The sequence below is a fragment of the Orycteropus afer genome, unplaced genomic scaffold, assembly GCF_000298275.1.
Source record: "Orycteropus afer afer isolate SDZICR_OR568_19922 unplaced genomic scaffold, OryAfe1.0 scaffold00005, whole genome shotgun sequence".
NCBI lineage: Eukaryota > Metazoa > Chordata > Mammalia > Tubulidentata > Orycteropodidae > Orycteropus > Orycteropus afer.
Window position 1 is genome coordinate 19024095 of NW_006921592.1, and position 18402 is coordinate 19042496.

Sequence of the window (18402 nt, forward strand, 5' to 3'; positions counted from 1 at the left end):
CTCCACTTCTACCTCCAATTTCCCATCAAAATCCCAACACAGGAGCTTTGACTGTGCTCAGACATCTGACCTCACAGACAAACCCTGACAGTCCCCAGTGTCCCAACACTTGGGAACAACTGTGTACCCAAATGGTCACCTGGTATTTGCCTCCTGCTGCTGCTGCTCATGAGAACTATCAGGGTAGCCACTACACACAGAGCCACTAGAGAATTGCCCTGCCCAATCTTGACACTGTGGCTGTGTTTTAAATTAGAACTACAGTTTTCCATTGGGATCATGGTTTATAGCTCCTGGAATGATAATAACAATAATAGCATATGTTATTATTGAGTCCTTACTATGGATCATGCAGTATTCAAAGCACTTTTACTATACTAACTCATTTTATCCCTACAAGTCTCCTCTAGGAGTAAGAGATACATAGTTTTAGATGAGGAAACTGAGGTACAGAGGCGTAAAGTCACTGAACATTGGCCACGTGACAGAAATGGGAAGAATCCAGGTTGTCAGATGTCAGTATTTCAAAACTAATGCATCAGACATACTGGTTCTCAAACTTTAGCAAGCATTAGAATCAAATGAAGGGCATTTTGACCCAACTTTCTGATTCAGGAAGTTGGGAGTGGAGCCCAACTATCTTCCTTTTTAACAAGTTCCCAGGAGATGCTGATAATGATTCAGGGACCACATTTGAAAATTGTGGGTCAGAGCAAGATTTTTAACCCTCAGCAGCACATCAGCATCCCTTGGGAAACATTGCAACCAACACCTTGACCCCTCATCATAGATTCTAATATATATTTTTTTATTACAGCTTTATAGCAATATAATTCCCATATCATAAAGTTCACCCTTTTAAAGTATACAGTTCAGTGGTTTTTACTATATTCTCAGAGTTGTGTGTCGATCACCACTATATCATACTATAGTATTTTCATCATCCCAGAAAGAGACCCCATGCCCACGATACTCCCTCCATCTCCCTTCTTTACATCTCCTATCTTTCTGTCTCTATGGACTTGCCTATTCTGATCAGTCAGCATGAATGGTATCATGTAATATTTCCCCCTTCATGTCTGGCTTTTTTTTACTCTGCATCATGTTTTCAAGGCTCACCCATGTCATAGCATGTATCAGAACTTCATTCTTTCTATGGCCAAATAAACCATAATAAAGCAGTTACCATTTGGTTGACTCTAACTCATGATGATCCCAAGTGTGTCAGAGGATGACTGTGTTCCAGAGGATTCTCAAGGGCTGATATTTTAGAAGTTGATCAACAAAGCTTTCTTCTGAAGCACCTCTGGGTGGACTTGTACCTCCAACCTTTTGGTCAGCAGCTGAGTGTGTTAACCATTTGCATCACTCAGTGATGTCCCGAGGTGATTCTAATGTGTGGTCAGGGCTGAGAACCACTGATTTAGAACCTTATTACTCATCATATGGTCCATAGACAGGTAACCCCAGTATCACGTGGGCGCTGGAGGAGAAATATGAAGCATCACGCCCCAATGCAGACCCATTAAATCAGAATCCACATTTTAAGATCTCCAGGTAATTCACATGCTCATTAAATTTTAGGAGGCACTAGTTGATGGAGTTAGAATGGGTTATCTATGAAACATAATAAGAAGCTCTGGTGATGCAGTGGTTAAGCTGTTGGTTGCTAACTGAAAGGTTGGCAATTCAAACCCACCAGCTGTTCCTTGGAAGAAAGATGAGGCAGTCTGCTTCTGTAAAGATTATAGCTTAGACACCCTGTGGGGCAGTTCTACTCTGTCCCAGAGGATCGCTGTGAGTCAGAATCAACTCAGTGGTAATAGGTTTGGTTTAGTTATTCCCTGAAATATGTTCTATACAAAACCAGGGACAGAGTGTGTCATTTGGGTCCCCACACAGTGCACGGCATAACGCAGGTGTGAAATAAAGATGCCTGGAACCAGAACATCGTGAGCCAGTGCCTCCTTCAGCACCTGCAATGAGTGTGCAGTGAACCAGCGCCAGGAACGTGAACCCCATGCTCAGGGTGGAGTGGTGGGGGGTGGGGGGTAGGCATCATATAGTAAACACATGGTACAAAAGAAGCTCTTAGGCAGTAACTGTCTATGTATGAATCTGGTGATTCCCCTGGGGTCTGGACCAGGGTTTCTGGTTCTGGGCTCCATTTCCAGGCAGCAAGCCTCAGAGCCTGATGGCCTCAGGCCAGGAGACAGCCAGCAGCACATTCATGCCTTAAAAGTGCACTAGGAAATTCATAGGGCCCCCTGCTCACATGGCAGGTGAAGTACAAAAGGAGGGGGGCAAACCACCTCTAACCAAGGAAACAAGATCAAGGCCTTGCTCTGCCAGCTGAAAAGGAGCACAGCACTGGAAGCAGGGCCAGACCTTCTGCCTGGGAAAGGGACAGGCGCAGCAGAGGAAACAGGCTCCCATCCCTGAGTTTAATAGAATCAGAGCTCTTCAAAATCAAAGAGACTGGGCTCTGCATTCAACCAATGCCCCGAAACTTTTCATCATTAGCAGAGGTGGTAACAACAGTAAGAGCAACAGCTACCATTTATCAATGAGCCATGCACCCAAAAGAACTATATACTGCAAGGCAGGTAGTATCAATTACATTATACAGATGAAAAATAAATATGGGGCTCAAAGAGTTTAAATGCTTTGTTCCAGGCCACATTGCTAGTGAGCAACAGAGTCTAAATTCAAACTCAAAGCCATTCACTTTCACAGCCCATGCTTGTCCTTCTATGCCACAGTGATGCAGCAAGGGCACAATGTGTTCCCGGCCCTCCATTCTGCAGGTAGAAGGCTGAGGCCAAAGAGAGCTCAGGTGGTGCTTCCAAGGTCCCACAGTGAGTCAGTAACCTCTCTCCTGGCAAATTTCAGATTGGTACAATTACTGCTCGTATCAGCTGCTGCCAAGTGGCTTCTGACTCATGACAACCTTATATGCAATGCAATCAGACACTGTGATCCATAGGATTTTCACTGGCTAATTTACAGGCCTTTCCTCCTTCCTGTCTTAGTCTGGAAGCTCTGCTGAAACCTGTTCAGCATCATAGCAACATCCAAGCCTCCAGTGACAGATGGAAATTGTAATGGGAGATGGGGTTGCCATGGCCTTACTAAAGTGCTGGTCAAACTGATCAAATTGACCTCTTTGCTAGCTGCCAGCTAATCATTTTATCCAAAAATGTGTGAAAAAAAGTAACTAAAGTATGTGGGTAAAATTGTTGAATCGGCAAATGTTTTGTTATTTATATTTTTACCACCAAAAAAAGAAAAGATTCCCCAGATTGCAGTTTTTTCTCACTTCCTCTCTTCTCAATCCTGTTTTTGCCTTTGTTCTTCACTCCATCTACCAAATGCCTTCCTCATACATGTCAATGTAACATGTGTGCACAATAACTAGCTCATACCTCTAAGTGATACTTTGATAGGAGCTGTGGGATTTCACTAAAGGATCTGCAAGAGTGTACTAAAGTCCTTTCAAATATGACTCACTGAGTTGGTTCTAAAAAAAGGCCTGCCCCTTCCTCAAGGTTCTCTTCTTCTACCTCCTGTCCCATGACGCATGCCTATGGGTTGTCAAGCACCACCCACATGTCAATTTGTTGTGCTGTGATGGCTTGCATGTTACTGTGACGCTGGAAGCTGTGTCACTGGTATTTCAAATACCAACAAGGTCATCACGATGAACATGTTTCAGCAGATCTTCCACACTAAGACAGACCAGGAAGAAAGGCCTGACTATCTACTTCTGAAAATTAGCCAATGAAAACCCAGTGGAGCGGGACAGAATATTATCTGATGTGGTGCTGGAAGATGAGCTATCTAGGTCGAAAAGCTCTTAAAATACACAATGGCTACAATAACGGGCTCAAGATAACTAATGAAGTTGATACAGGCCAGGCAACATTTTGTTCTGTTGTACGTGGGGACGCCATTAGTTGGAACTGATTTGACAGCAGCTAATAACAACAATAATGGGTCATCAGTAACAATAAACATACCTTTACTCCTCTGCTTTCTATTTCACACTGGCTGTAGTTTTTCAAGACTTTCCTTCTTATCTGGTCCCAATATCTGTTTCCAGTCTTACCTTCCTTTTTATCCCACCCATCCTTTGCTCTAGTCTTGGCCATTCATTCTCCCCAATGTATGTCTTCTACTCTTCTACTTTGGTATCTTATTCTGGCCAGCATGTCCTTCCTCCACCCAAAACGACCATTTACTTCCTAGTTTCCTCAACAGCAAGACTCAGCCTCTCTTCTGGGGTTCCCTCTAGTATTTTATTTTTATTTCCCTTTTTAGCCTCTGATAACAGGAACCTATGTCTTATTGATTTGATTCACTCAATATTTTCTGTATGTCTTCTCTTTATCTTCAGGGAATAAAAAGATAAAGAAAACCTAGTTCCTAGCCTCAGAGGGATCAAATTGAGCTGGGGAGACAGATATGGACCTAAATATCTACAATAAAAGTTACGTAATATATGTTTTGTTTGTGCTTTGTTTCTTGACTCCATTTACCATGGCCTTCATTTGTAAGAAAATACTCATTCAAAAAAGTAACTAAATGTCTCTACCTTTGACAGGGCCTAGATGATTTCACTAAAGGAGGAAGATGAGAGCTCCTAGAATAGTATAGCAGATCCTCAAAAAGTTACTATACAGAGTTACCACATGACCCAGCAATTCTGCTCTTAGATAAAGACCCAAGAGAATTGTCCACACAAAACTTGTACATACTTGTTCATAGCAGCACCATTCAAAATAGTAAAAAAATGGAAACAATCAAAATGTCTGTCAACTGATGAATAGATAAACAAAATTCGGTATATCTACAAAACAGTATTTTCGGCCATAAAAAGGGATGAAATTTTGAAAGAACCTTGAAAACATTATGCTAAGTGAAAGAAACCATATACAAAAGACCACATATTATATGATTCTATTAATGTAAAATGTCCAGAATTGACAAATCCATATAAGCAGAGAGCAGATTAGTGGCTGCCAGGGAACTGAGGGAGTTTTCAGGGGAAATTGAGGAGTGAGTGCTAATAAGAAGGGGTTTCTTTGGGGGATGATGAAAATGTACTGGAATTAGATGGTGGTAATGGTTTCACAATTATGTGAATATATTAAAACCCACTAAAGTGTATACTTTTAAAGGGTGAATTACATGGTATTAAATTACATGAGTATTAAAAAATTTTTTTTTTTAATCATTTAGGCTTGGACTAAAGCCTGAGAGTGCCAAGCCCTGTGAGCCTCCCTCTCTTGGTGCTCTTGTGGATGGAGAGGTCTGGGTGTGCTGATTTTTCAGAGCCCAGCAGGTATTTCTTAACCAGTCCCTAATACTGCAGGAGACACACAGATGGAGTAAAGATTCTCACAGATGTCCTTGGGATAGTAACAACCACAGGGAAGTCTAACAAGGTACCACCTCTTCCTGTCATTCTTACAATCACAGCATTTTGAGGATCATCTTGTCCAGATTTTCAAATTATGCTCCTGACTGGGTTTGCCTTGAACTGAGGGACTTCTGGGGATGTGGGACTCTCAGTGCTAAGCCTTGTAAAGTCCCAGGCAAACTGGGATGAGTGGTCACCCTAACTCCTGAGGGGCAGAAAGCAATAGGAAGGGTCTACAGTCCACAGTCCCAACCCTAGTCACCACTAACACCACAGTTTCTCTCTTTTACATGCTGGGCTTGGCCTATACTTCATTCAAGGAAAAGTATTCTGTGGCTGAAAAAAAGTTGGAAAATCATTTCCAAGCCATCATTTTCCTAATAGTGCTCATCAGCCAAAGTCTAGGAGTTTTCAGAGACTCAGCATGTGCAGAGCGGTGAGTCTCATGCGTAAGGTAGATCTTCAGCGTGGGAGTAAAAGCCACCTTGGTGAGCTCTGGGGTTGGACAGTGCCAATATCCTGGGCTGGCCAAAGCCATGTTCTTGACTGCTTCCATCAATCACCACTGCTCCTCCCATCAGCAAGTGGTTCTCAGAGGAGGGAAGGTAGAACTAGGTGGAAAGATCCTAAATTTGAACCACTTGTGAAACCTGATGGTTTTATGGGTGGTTTTTAAGGTCTTGTTCTCGAAAGGAAGGTTGGGCAATCTACTTCCATAGTGATACCACCTTGGAAACCCAAGGAGGGGTCGCTATGAGTTGGCTCTGACTCAACGGCAGTGAGTTTGGTTTTGGTTTGGTTCAGCTCTTAACTTCCTACATTTCTAGACTCTGATGGCATTTTACACATAAACCTTTTGCCTCTCATCCCTATATACTAGAGGCTTCTTACTGTGAATACAGGTGACTTTTTGCTGAAGGTCTTTCCAATCACAGGAGCTCATTTAACTCATACTCAGAATAAGCCAGAAGTGCCAGACGGTATTAACTCTGCCCTCTAAACTATCCTTCAACCAAATGAATGGAGAATTGGTCGATAAACAATCCAGACTGTTTGCCCATGGGTTGGGAGAGCTTTGAGGTATTTCTGTAGTCTCCCAGAGTTCTACAACAGAGCTGAACCCAGGCTCTGCTGATAATGCAGCTCATGTCTCTTGCTTCAGCTTCTCACTTCCCCCCTTCCCCTAGTGGCATATTTAGTGCTCACATCCCAAATAAGCTACTGGCACTAAATTCTTTGTCTCAGTCTCTGCTTCTAGGGGGGCATCCAACCAAAGATAGATCCTGTGACATGTTTAATGGAAACAAGAATGCAAAAAAAAAAAAAGAAAACAAAGGAAAGCAATGACCAGTTAGTGATTCTATGGGAAACACCTAACACAGAGCTCAAGACTCGGTTGAAAAATAGGGGTTGGGAGTCACCCTGTACAATGTACAAAATTTGTAATTCATTTAAATACAATAAATATAATAAAAGGATTGCACTAAAAGAAATGAATATGCATCCATTAGCAAAACACAAGGACTCTACAAATGCTTTTAAAACTTTATGATTAAATGAATAAAATTGCTTACTTATAAAAGGCCTGATTCTCCACTCCACACTTCCAAAGATGCTTGCAGGCAGCTGGGGTTGAAGTATGGAATGCCAACATTGCTTTTTTCTAATAAAAAATACCCAAACATAAAAGGGTTTGTTAAGAAGTCAAGTTTATATTTTTTTAAGTTTTCTTTAGGTATTTACTTATTGAAATCCTGTCTCCTACTAAACATATTTTAAATAATCTATGCATGTTAATATGTTCTAAAAGTGTTGTTGAAATTGTATTCCCCCCTCCCTCACTCTTTGCCAACATCATGAATCCATCTAAGTCTTGCTTCTGATTAAAAATCAGCCTTGCAATCCTTCTCAACACTGCAGGCACAGACTACTTACCTATCAGACTTGCATTAGCCTAAAAATGTACCTACCATCCTTGAATAAACTAGTACTTGAGCTGAAAACTCACACCCAGAGAATCCCCAAGCTTCCAGACTTAGCTCTGAGGTTCAAAATCTCAGTAATGGCCTCCTTCAAAAAGTCTTCTTGAATGAACTTGACCTATATCTGGCAACTCCTTTAGTTTAACACTCTAAGGATTTACAAACTTTATAACACTCCAACCAGCACCATTTGATATCTAGCTTTGTAAGTATTCTTCACTCCTTTCATAAATCTGTATCTTGGTGATTTACAGAGATAAGAAAGAGTCTATCCTGTATATGTCAAATCTATCCCAGTCTATTTTTTGCACAGAGGTATACAGTTGGCATTGCTCACTGACTTTATTGATTTATATTTGTTTACACACACACACACACACACATACATATCCATCACCTGTCTGTCAGCTTGTCATATTGAGGTAGATTGCATGTTGCTAGGATACTAGAAGCTATGTCACTGGTATGTCAATACTAGCAGAGTCACCCATAGTGGACAGGTTTCAGCAGAACTTCCAGATTAAGACAGCCTAGGAAGAAAGTCCAGGTGATCTACTTCCAAAAATTAGCCAATGAAATCTTTATGGACCACAACAGAACACTGCCTGGCTTGCTTGCTTTGGACACATCATCAGAAGCAAGCAAACACTAGAGGAGGACATTATATTTGGTGAAGTAAAGGGCCAATGAGGGCAAGGGAAACCCTTGGTGAGATGGATTGACACAAGTGTCACAAAAATGGACTTGAATTATGCCGGCAAAATGACTACGCAATCTTTCATTCTGTTGTACGTAAGGTTGTGCATGAGTAGAGGTCAACTTGACAGAAGCTAGAATTTTATAAATATGTATAATATATTTATAAGGAGCTCTGGTGGCACAGTGGGTGAGGTATTTGGCTGCAAAACAGGCAGTCGGAGGTTCAAACCTACCAGCTGCTCTGTGAAAGGAAAATGAGGCAATTCACTTCCATATAGATTTACAGCCTTGGAAAATCCAATAGAGGTCACTGTGAGTCAGAATCAACTCAATGGCAGTGGATGGGTATAGTATATTTATAATATATATAAATGCTAATAGTATTTATTTATCTTTAAAACGTTTTCAGCACATAGCCCCTATTATTACCACACAATTCAAAGTGGTGGCCTTTTATGGCTACAATCATAAAGGCATGTTTTATTCCTAAATCTCTTTCATGAATACACACTTACACTTGCACAAGCAACAGGTAGTTAGAAAAACAGTATCTGACCTCTTTCTGGGTGCCAATCACATAAAATGTCTTCCCTTCAAACTTCAATTTGCAGACATCTGGCCTAAGAAAAGAAAATCTCTTTGAGTAAGAAGACAGAAAGAAAGAAAAAAAAAGGCAGTTAACCAAGGTACCTGGCTTTCCCACAGGAACCTGGCTGATTCACAAATGCCAAGCAGACTGCAATGAAACAAGATATTATCTTATCATCGGTGAAGGCATAATGAGTAGCAAAGAGCCCCCAAATGAATTATACAGCAATTTCCTTCCCCAAGAGAAGATCCGTAGGCAGCTCAGAATTATTTATTCCATTCCTCACATTTAGGCTGCAGCTTTCTTCTGAGGAACTCTAGGGATTCTGTCTGCATTAATGATCAAAACAACAATAATTGGCCTGCCCACTTTGTGAGGTAGGAAGAATGTGGTTATTTTCAGATTCAGTTAATGAAAGGATATGGATTCACAGTAACTGTCTCCCTCATTATTTCTCATCCATGTTCAAGAAGCACATACACTATGTCGCAAAATTTTCATTCCTGCTTTCTCTGTTTATAAAAGAATTGTTTTTTTATAATTGAGATGCTCAAAATGGTGAGAATACCTTGAAGAATGACAAACTATAGTTAAAAGAGTGACTTTAGGTTTTATCCTAAGGGGCTACCTGAAACATATACCCCAAGCCATCTCCTTGTTGGGAAGATGTATACAAAGAGATAAGAAAGAATTTTATTTTTATTCCTTTGGTCTAATTCACAGGATAGTGTTGCATGTCTCATGAGGTCACATTAAGCTGTTTTAACTTAGGTAGAGGTTTTATGAGAATGGCAAAGCTTAAAGGAAGTTAAAACATGCACACATACAAATAAGAATAATGTGGGAAGATAATTTGTTTTACTAAGATGTAAATGGTTGTTACAAACACACATGGCCTAAGCAGAGGCTGGAAAGGCATCAGCACCCCATCAGGACCCCCCAAAAGATGTAGATCAGATGCAAAACCCCAAAACAAATGGCTCTCAGATCATTCATTTCAACTCTTTAATGTATCCAAGAAGAAACTGAGGCTGAAAGAGGTGAGAGATTTATAAATAATTTGCAACTGAGACCTGTCAAGTTGTAACCTAACCACTTCTAGGGCTCAAGCAACTCAGAAACCTGAAGATCTAGCTCCCTTTTCCATCTCTAGGGCAGTATGGATGAAGTCCTCAAATTACTCACACTCTCCAAAGTCAGTAGGGATCCTTAGGAAACCTATTATGAAATGGATCAAAGGTGACTTAACATTGGAACTTCTTTGCAGATGATAAAAATACAAAAAAACTGTATCCCACCACCTGTTACATGTGTATACTTTATGGTTCACAACTCACACCAGATTTACAAAGCACTCTCACACATATTCTTTCATTATGTTCTCCCACCATTGACTTCCCTTCCTATAGGCAACCAGGTATTATTGACCCCCATTTTATGGATACATAAACAGAGAAGCTAAGTGATTTATTATAAAGGCAAACCAGAGTTTTGAGAATGTGCATTGTAGAAGAAGAGAACAATTAGGGCCTGGTGTGTGTGTGTGTGTGTGTGCGCGCGCGTGTGTGTCAAAAGTATGAACTGAGTAAGAGGCAACAGAAAGGATAAGGAAGCTATTAGAGAAACTGGGTATCTCAGAGGAGAGGTCTGACCAGGAAAAGGGGCAGTAGGTGTATGGAGCAAAGTATATATTAGTTGACTGATGTAATCTAATAGAGAAAATTTGAAAGGCAGGCAGGTACTAAAAGAGTATATGCTAAGAGGATAGTGCAGAGGTTGGAGGAACTCAATAAAGAGGTGCTGAAAGAAACTCTACAGAGCTCTGATGGTGCAGTGGTTAAGGCATTTGGCTGCTAACCAAAAGGTCAACTGTTTGAGCCCACCAGCCAATCAGCAGGAGAAAGATGAGACAGTCTGCTTACATCAAGATTTACAGCCTTGCAAACCCTATGGGCAGTTCTACTCTGTTCTATGGAGTCACTATGAATCAGAATCAAGTCAATGGCAGTGGGTTTGGGAAGAAACTCTGAAGCTAATAGAGCTATGGAACTGAGGCTCCAGTAGGTGCAAGAGAGCATTTCCAACACAGGTCTGAGGGTGGTCCACTGCCAACCAAAGAACTTCAGACACAATTGCTCAGGCTGAAGGAATGAGCCCACCACCCAGTGAGACACAGGGGTGATAGTTCCTGTCAAGAGTAATCAGGGAGTGGATGAGTCAAGTTAGGTATGAACAAGACTAAGCCTTACAACATTCCAACACATATGTAGTGTTTAGTTTCTCTCACTCTTTACAAAAACTAGATATAACAGGCACTGTGGTCACCATTGATTAATCTGTCCCCTGCTTCATTACTGACACAACCTAGACTTCATTCTTAAGGTCATGGTTATGCAGATTACCTTCTTCCCAAGCCCAGGAGGACAGATTTTGATTCAACCTAACTGTCACTGAGTTCCCATTCTTCTTGGTAAGGACTGACTTAAGAAGGGGCATATGACCTAATCTTGACCAATTACATATATGGGAAGGCTGCAAAAAAAAGTTATTTTAAAAGGAGACACTTGAAAGGAGCTGTTTTCCCAGGCTCTGGGTGTTACTGTGTGGAAGTGTGATGGTCAAAGCTGCATGACCATCTAATGATCACAGGCCTGGGGACAAAGGCCAACACTCTAGGATGGCAGGGAGAAAAGGGAGAGATCCAAGTCCTTCATGGCAGGTTAGGAAGTTAAGTTAACCAAGCTCCTTCTGGAACTTTTATTTGTAAAAATTTTTATTTGTAAAAGTAATAGTCTTCTTACGTGTAAGCCACTGTGAGAAGACTTTCCTGTTGCTTTTAACCAAAAGCAACTTAACTAATACATGGGATAACAAAGAGTGAAGTTGCCGAGGATCCAACAAGAGGAGAGTGGTGAGACTGAGGGACAAAGAGTGGGTTATGAGTTGCTTGAGGGATCTGGCATCTTTAACCAGCTCTGACCCACCTTGTGGGTGCCCCTTTGGGCCAGAGTAGCAGAAACTATTGATAAGGAATCACTGGATGCCTTCTCTATGGAGGCAGGGCTCTTGGACCTGAGACACTTCCCAAGTCTCCTGAGTAGACTCCTCAGCTTGACAATCCAACTCCTCACTAAGCCAGGGGAACCTAAGATTGATTTATCATAGATGACAAATCCTTCATGATGAAGCTCTAGGGCAAAGACATGGATACAGGGCATTTTTCAAGTCAAGCCAAACGGGGAGAGGGGGAGATTAAGAACAACAGTAAAATAGTTTTCCGAAGAAGTACTCACCACTTTATCAAATGGATTCTCTTATTTCCCTGGAATACTACAAAGCCTGCAGCTGTGAATCCTAAAAACGTTGTTGTGCCTGTTGAATCCTGAAAAAGTAGAAACAAAAATCTATTTGGATTAGGCTGTATGACCATGAGACCAGAACTAGATGGTGCCCAGCTACTGTCAACTACTTGGAAAGGGATCAGTGCAGGAGATCCTGGATAGAGTAGGAGAACAATGTGGAATAGAATTCAGATTCATAAAAAATGACAAGGTTTACTGTCTGAGAGGGCCTGGTGACACCCCCAGGCCTATGGCCCCTAGTTATCCTTCAGGTGTGGAATTGAACTCACTCCAGTGATTGCCAGCCAAATAATAGCCAGGGATATAGGGTGAACATTTACATCTGGTGGATACACTCCTTGGAGAGATTAATCATGGGAGAACAGAAGGGCAGTATTTGCACAGACAGATAGCTCAGGGGACAGGAATACATAGGAAAGAAGGACACAAGGAAGAGGTAACTACAGGGAGGAAGTGGGGAGAGAGCTATTACATTGTGGGGATTGACTTAATGTCATGAAACAAAACGTGTATGAACTGCTGTATAGAAAATGAATTTGCTCTGTAAACTTTTACTTAAATCACAACAAAAACTTTAAAAAAAAATCTATTTGGATTGTTGTTGTTTTTGTTGTTGTTATGCACAGTTGAGTCAGACTCGACTCTTAGTGACCCCTCCTTGGGTTTCTGAGGTGGTATCACTATGGAAGTAGATTGCCCAACCTTCCTTCCAAGGAGTGGCTGGTGGGTTTGAATCACCAGCCTTCTGGTTAGCAGATTAGGAAAGAAAAAAAAATCAGTGACAAATGATGTGTTTCTCCACTCTCATCCTGGGTTAATTTTAGGTTAATGTCAATGATCCTGGCAATAAACTAAGTTTCCGAGATGGGCAGTCTAAGAGCAGGACTTCCAAAGTCTGGGTGGGGTCTAGGAATACGTAGCTTTTCTCTTTGAATAATGGACCTTCTGCCCCTCCAGAAGCCTCCTGGGTAAATACAGATTAGTTCCAAACCTGTCTGTCTACTTGCAAGTGTCTTCTGGGACTACCTGACTTCTCAGATCTGTCCTGTAATGGGGGCAGAATGTCCTTGGTTGCCATCAGCACTTTAATGCATAAATCAAACCCTGAGTGTCTAATTTAATGTGATTCAACCTCACAAATGATTTCTGCCAATTTCAGTTTAAAAATATGTCCAGAAAACCCTGCTTTGCTTTCAACCTATATCAGGAACACTCAGCATCTCAGCATCTCATAGATAAATTAAGTGATGGCAAAGGAAACAAGAAAAAAAAAAAATCAGGTCAGTCTCTAAGTAATAAAATAAACAGAGAGGGTCACATTGGTGGATAAAAATCTAATTCAGTAAGTGGAAGATAATCTGGTTTATACTATTACTAGGAAGGGGCAGCTGGTAAATATTCTAAAACAATTGTTGGGCAGAACAAGAGGATGCAAATGACCATAGGGACAAGTACCACTGATTCTTTGCCTCACTGCACTTTGGAATCACCTGAAAGCTTTAAAAAACCTTGATACCTGGTCTTCACCCCAGAGTTTCTGACATAATTGGAGTGGGTGTTTTCTGGACACCAGGATTTTATTACGTTCCCCAGGTCATCCTGAGTTGAGAGTTATAGGACTACTACTTTCCTAAATGGGAGCTTTGGTCGCATAGTGCCTAAGGCACTTGACTGCTAACCAGAAGGCTGGCGGTTCAAACCCACCAGCCACTCCTTGGAAGGAAGATGGGGCAATCTACTTCTGTAGTGATACTACCTCAGAAACCCAAGGAGGGGTTACTATGAGTCGGGTCCCACTTGACGGCAAACAACAACAACAACAACACTTTCCTAAATACTTTTAGTAGATTTCATCTGGGTAATAAAATGTGCCAGTATAATTCAAAAAATTATATTTAAGAGCCTGGCTGATATAAAAGGAGTGCTGGTGGTACAGTGGGTGGAGGCATTTGGCTGATAACCAAAAGGTAAGTGGTTCACCCCCAGTAGCAGCTCTGCAGAAGAAAGGTGGGACAGTCTACTTCCTTGAAGATTTACAGCCTTGGAAAGCCAATAGGGGTTGGTATGAGTTGGAATTGACTTCATGGTAGTGTTTTCTTTGGCTGATATAAATGCTTAGTTTAAGATTAAGGTTGGTGTCTGGATAATAGATGGTTCTTTCAGGATACAGAAAGGAGAACACTGTGTTCATAAGACATTTCTGAAAAAGTTGTGCTTAAGCATCACCTTGGGGGTTTATTACAAAGGAGCCTGCACCTCCAGCAATGTTGATTCATAGCTCTAGCCCCCTCCCCAGGTGATTCTGATGCAGCTGGACTGTGTTTCACACTTCGGAGAAATACTGATTATCAAATAATATGAGTAAAGAAAAAAAAAATATCCATAATGCAAAATATCATTTTAAATCTTTCTCTCTTTTTCTTCCACTTTCCCATTTTGTAGTACAGCAGCCCTGATGGCAATGGCCTTAACAGTAAGTCTCTTAGGATCAGGGAGAAAGCCATCTACTTGATGAATGAATCCTTGTCTGTTAATAGGAAAATGTGGCTTCTATATAGCAATTAGCAACCAATTAGAACACACCAGTGGAGAGAGTCCACTGGCAAAATGTATGACTGGACCCATTGTTGCTCCTTCCATTTAGAAGCTGTGGGTCTATGGAATTGTCCTACGAGGGGTCAGTCAGGCTTGCAAAGCAACCATCACATGGTGATCTGCTGAAGGGCAGTTACCTTGCATGGGTGGGGATCCACGCCATAGGTTTCCAAAGTGTGAGCTTTCAGGAGTAAATTAAATTCAGCAACTGGTGGGCTCTGGCCTCTAAAATTACATAAGAAAAGTATAGGGAGTTAATAAGGAAAATAATTTTTAAAAGATGGAGCCTTCATTCAATAATAAACAATATTCTAAACTCAAGAAAGATAAAAATTTCCTACAAAAAGAGTTACCAGTAAGGTCAACCATTATGTCTCACCACAAGGAGCCTTCTGCTTAGGAATCTGAGCTCATGTTCCCTGGCTAATTTTTCCATAATAAACCCATGTACTCTGAGAACTCCACTGACCTGTACAGTTAATCAAGGCTATCAAGTTACCAATAAGTAGGCCCTTGCAAATTCAATCTTAATATGAAATAAAACTCACTGTCTGTTCTTTCCTACTCTTTAAAAAGATTATCCAAGGTGAATGGCATTCCACCTTGCTCAGAGTAAAAACTGAGCAGTCATGTTACCCTGTCAACAAGCCTAAACAGGGCCATCCGGTAAGAAGCATCGTCAAACATTCCACTGGAAAGCCCTGGATTTTGACAGGAAATCTCAACCACTAGTTACAGTACTGACCTCCAGGGTAGTAAACAAGGTCTTGGCCTCAGATGAAAACAAAAAGCCCAATGTGAGTTAGCTTCTAAGCTGGAAATGTGCAACAATTCAAAGATACCATTTTGATGACTAATATTAATATCCCATATGTATTTTAGAGAATATGAACCATCCCTCAAAGATAATTACATGACCTTTGCATCTCCTCCACCAAGAAGAGTTTGGTAAGGAAAACAACAGGAATTCATTTTTATTTTCAAAATGTAAACTTACATTATGGCACTTGACTGCTAACCAGAAGGCTGGCAGTTCAAATCCACCAGCCTGTCCTTGGAAGGAAGATGGGGCAATCTACTTCCATAGTGATTTGTTGTTGTTGTTGTGTGCCGTCGAGTCGGACCCGACTCTTAACGACCCCTCCTTGGGTTTCCGAGGCAGTATCACTACGGAAGTAGATCACCCAATCTTCCTTCTGAGGAGTGGCTGGTGGGTTTGAACCACCAGCCTTCTGATTAGCAGTCAAGTGCTTTAGGCACTACTGCCTAGGAAACCCAAGGAGGAGTCACTATGAGTTGGGTCTGACTCGATGGCACATAACAACAACAACAACAACACATGCATCTAAGCTCCTTCTCTGAGATGTATTGCCACCCCACACTTGGTTGACTTTCAGGAGATTGCCAAGCCTTTTTTCCTAGTCCATCTTAGTCTGAAACTTCTGCTGAAACCTATTCACCATCACAGCAACACAGCAGCCTCCAATGACAGATAGATGGTGGCTGTACATGAAGTGCATTGGACTGGAATTGAACCTGGATCTCCAGCATGGAAATAAAGAATTCTACCACTGAACCACCACTGTCCTCTACTGTACCTTCAGTGTTCTGAAATTTCCCTCTGATACAGCTGGAGGGCATCTTTACTCACTCATCCTGATCAGTACTGGGTGGGTCCTTTGAATCCTACAACTCCAATCTTTCTCCCATATTTCTTTATTTTCCCTTCCCCATCTCCTCTCCCACCTTCAACCATTCTCTCTGTTCTTAGCTTTGAGAAGATCTATTAAATGATTTTTGAAACTTCCTGGTCTATCCTTCATGTCTTTTAACCTTTGTTTCATACTTCACATGTCTGTCTTTTTGTATTACGTTCTGAATTATTTCTCAATTCAAACTTCTGTTTTGGTAATTTATCCTTTAGCTGTGCGCATTCTGCTTTCCATCTCATTTATTGCATTTTTTAAAAGATGAATTAAATATTTAATTTCCAACTTATCTCTTTGGTTCCTGATGTAGCAGACTGTTCTTATTTTATGGACATAAATGCCTCTTATCCCTCTGAGGACATCCACAAATTAAAAAAAAAAAAAAGCAGCCCAAATCCATTGCTGTTGAGTCTACTTCAACTTATGGGTGACCCCATGTGTTACAAAGTAGAATGAAGTGCCATAGGATTTTCTTGGCTGTAATCTTATGGACTACAGTTGTTGTTGTTATGTGCCGTCGAGTTGGCCCCGACTCATAGCGACCCCTCCTTGGGTTTCCGAGGCAGTATCACTACGGAAGTAGGATTGCCCAACCTTCCTTCCGAGGAGTGGCTGGCGGGTTTGAACCGCCAGCCTTCTGGTTAGCAGTCAAGTGCTTTAGCCACTATGCTACCAGAGCTCCTATGGACTACAGAGTGGAGTTTAAGTGCTTAAGGCATTTGACTGCTAACCCGAAGGCTGGCGCTTCAAACCCACCAGCCACTCCATGGAAGGAAGACCCAGCAATCTACTTCTGTAAAGATTCACCGCCTTGGGTACCCAATGGAGTTCATTATGAGTCAGAATTGACTTGATGGCGGTGGGTTTTTTTTGTTAATCTTATGGAAGCAGATCACCAGGCCTTTTTCCTTCAGGTTAGTAGTTGAGTGCAAACTGTTTGTACCACCCAGGGACCCTACATTTCTTTTAAAGTTCAATCCTGTTTGTTCCATTAATACTGCTTCCCAGGTGAAGTTTCTTTTATTTGCTGAGTCAGAGTCTCTCTTTGAGTTGATGTTTCCTTAAGTGTTTAGTGATTCTTGGATATGGGCTCTTCTTGGTATTTGGTCCATTTACTTCATGCTTCAGCCTCCTAATGTCTCAGGGAAGAGAGGGATGTGCTATTTGGAAAGGATATGTGATTTGGGGGTTGAAGGCTCTAATTTCTCTGATGTTGCCCATACAGAGCACCTACAGCCCAAGCACCCACACTTAATGCTCCCCCTGTGTGGGAGCCTGCGTGGGAGCAAATATTGCTGCTGCCCATGACTGAGCACAAGGGAACTAGAAGGAAGGAGCCAAAGTTGCCCAACTGCTCCAAATGCAGCTGCCCACTTACCTCATGATTTCCCTGAAGTCTCTTGCCATTCAAGGTAAGAAGGACAAGGCAGTGGGCAGAAAGAAGCCACCACTTGACAAGCAAAAATTATTAACTTTTCAACATGAACTTCCAAATTATGAACTTTTTACTATCAGTGTGGTTCCAGACTGAATAGAAAAAAAAGATTATACTTTCAAATTAAACTTGAATTCAAAAAATAAAACAACGTGTGGCTTATAAAAAGGTGCTGACAGTTTAAGCAATAATAATAATAAGGCTTACTCTCTAAGCAGAGCAGCTCTCATTAGTGTGGAGCAGGGTGAAGTGGGAGGATTCTTGGCACCAGTCCAGGTGCAAGGTCTTTGTCATGCTCATTAGGCTGAGGTTTCACACTGAGGCCACCCAAGTACACCTATTTCTAGGGTTGCTGTTGGTAAGATGCTGCATAGCATAGCTTCGACTGTTGTGTCATTAATTCCGAGGGGCTGGGGGCTATGGGATGAAGAAGAGTGTGTGTGTGTGTGTGTGTGTGTGTGTGTTTAAGAGAGAGAGAACTCAATATTTGGATCTAATAATTATTTTTATTTTCTGGTGAAAGGTAAGATATTACTTCAAGTGTCCACCAACAGACGAATAAAACTAAAAAACAGGAGTTCCGGCAAGATGGCGGACTAGGCAGAAGGA

The 18402-nt window shown here is 41.5% G+C and overlaps 1 protein-coding gene across 1 annotated transcript in view; it reads right to left on the reverse strand.

Moving 5' to 3' along the window:
• The window catches only part of FRMD3 (FERM domain containing 3), a 393413-nt gene that overhangs the window by 62251 nt on the left and 312760 nt on the right, over window positions 1-18402 (reverse strand). The window contains exons 7-10 of the mRNA XM_007938846.2: window positions 14787-14874; window positions 11986-12074; window positions 8660-8723; window positions 6997-7085 (exon numbers count right to left, since the gene is read on the reverse strand). Of these exons, the coding sequence (XP_007937037.1) occupies window positions 6997-7085; window positions 8660-8723; window positions 11986-12074; window positions 14787-14874 (330 nt within the window). The remainder of the gene's footprint in view (window positions 1-6996; window positions 7086-8659; window positions 8724-11985; window positions 12075-14786; window positions 14875-18402) is intronic.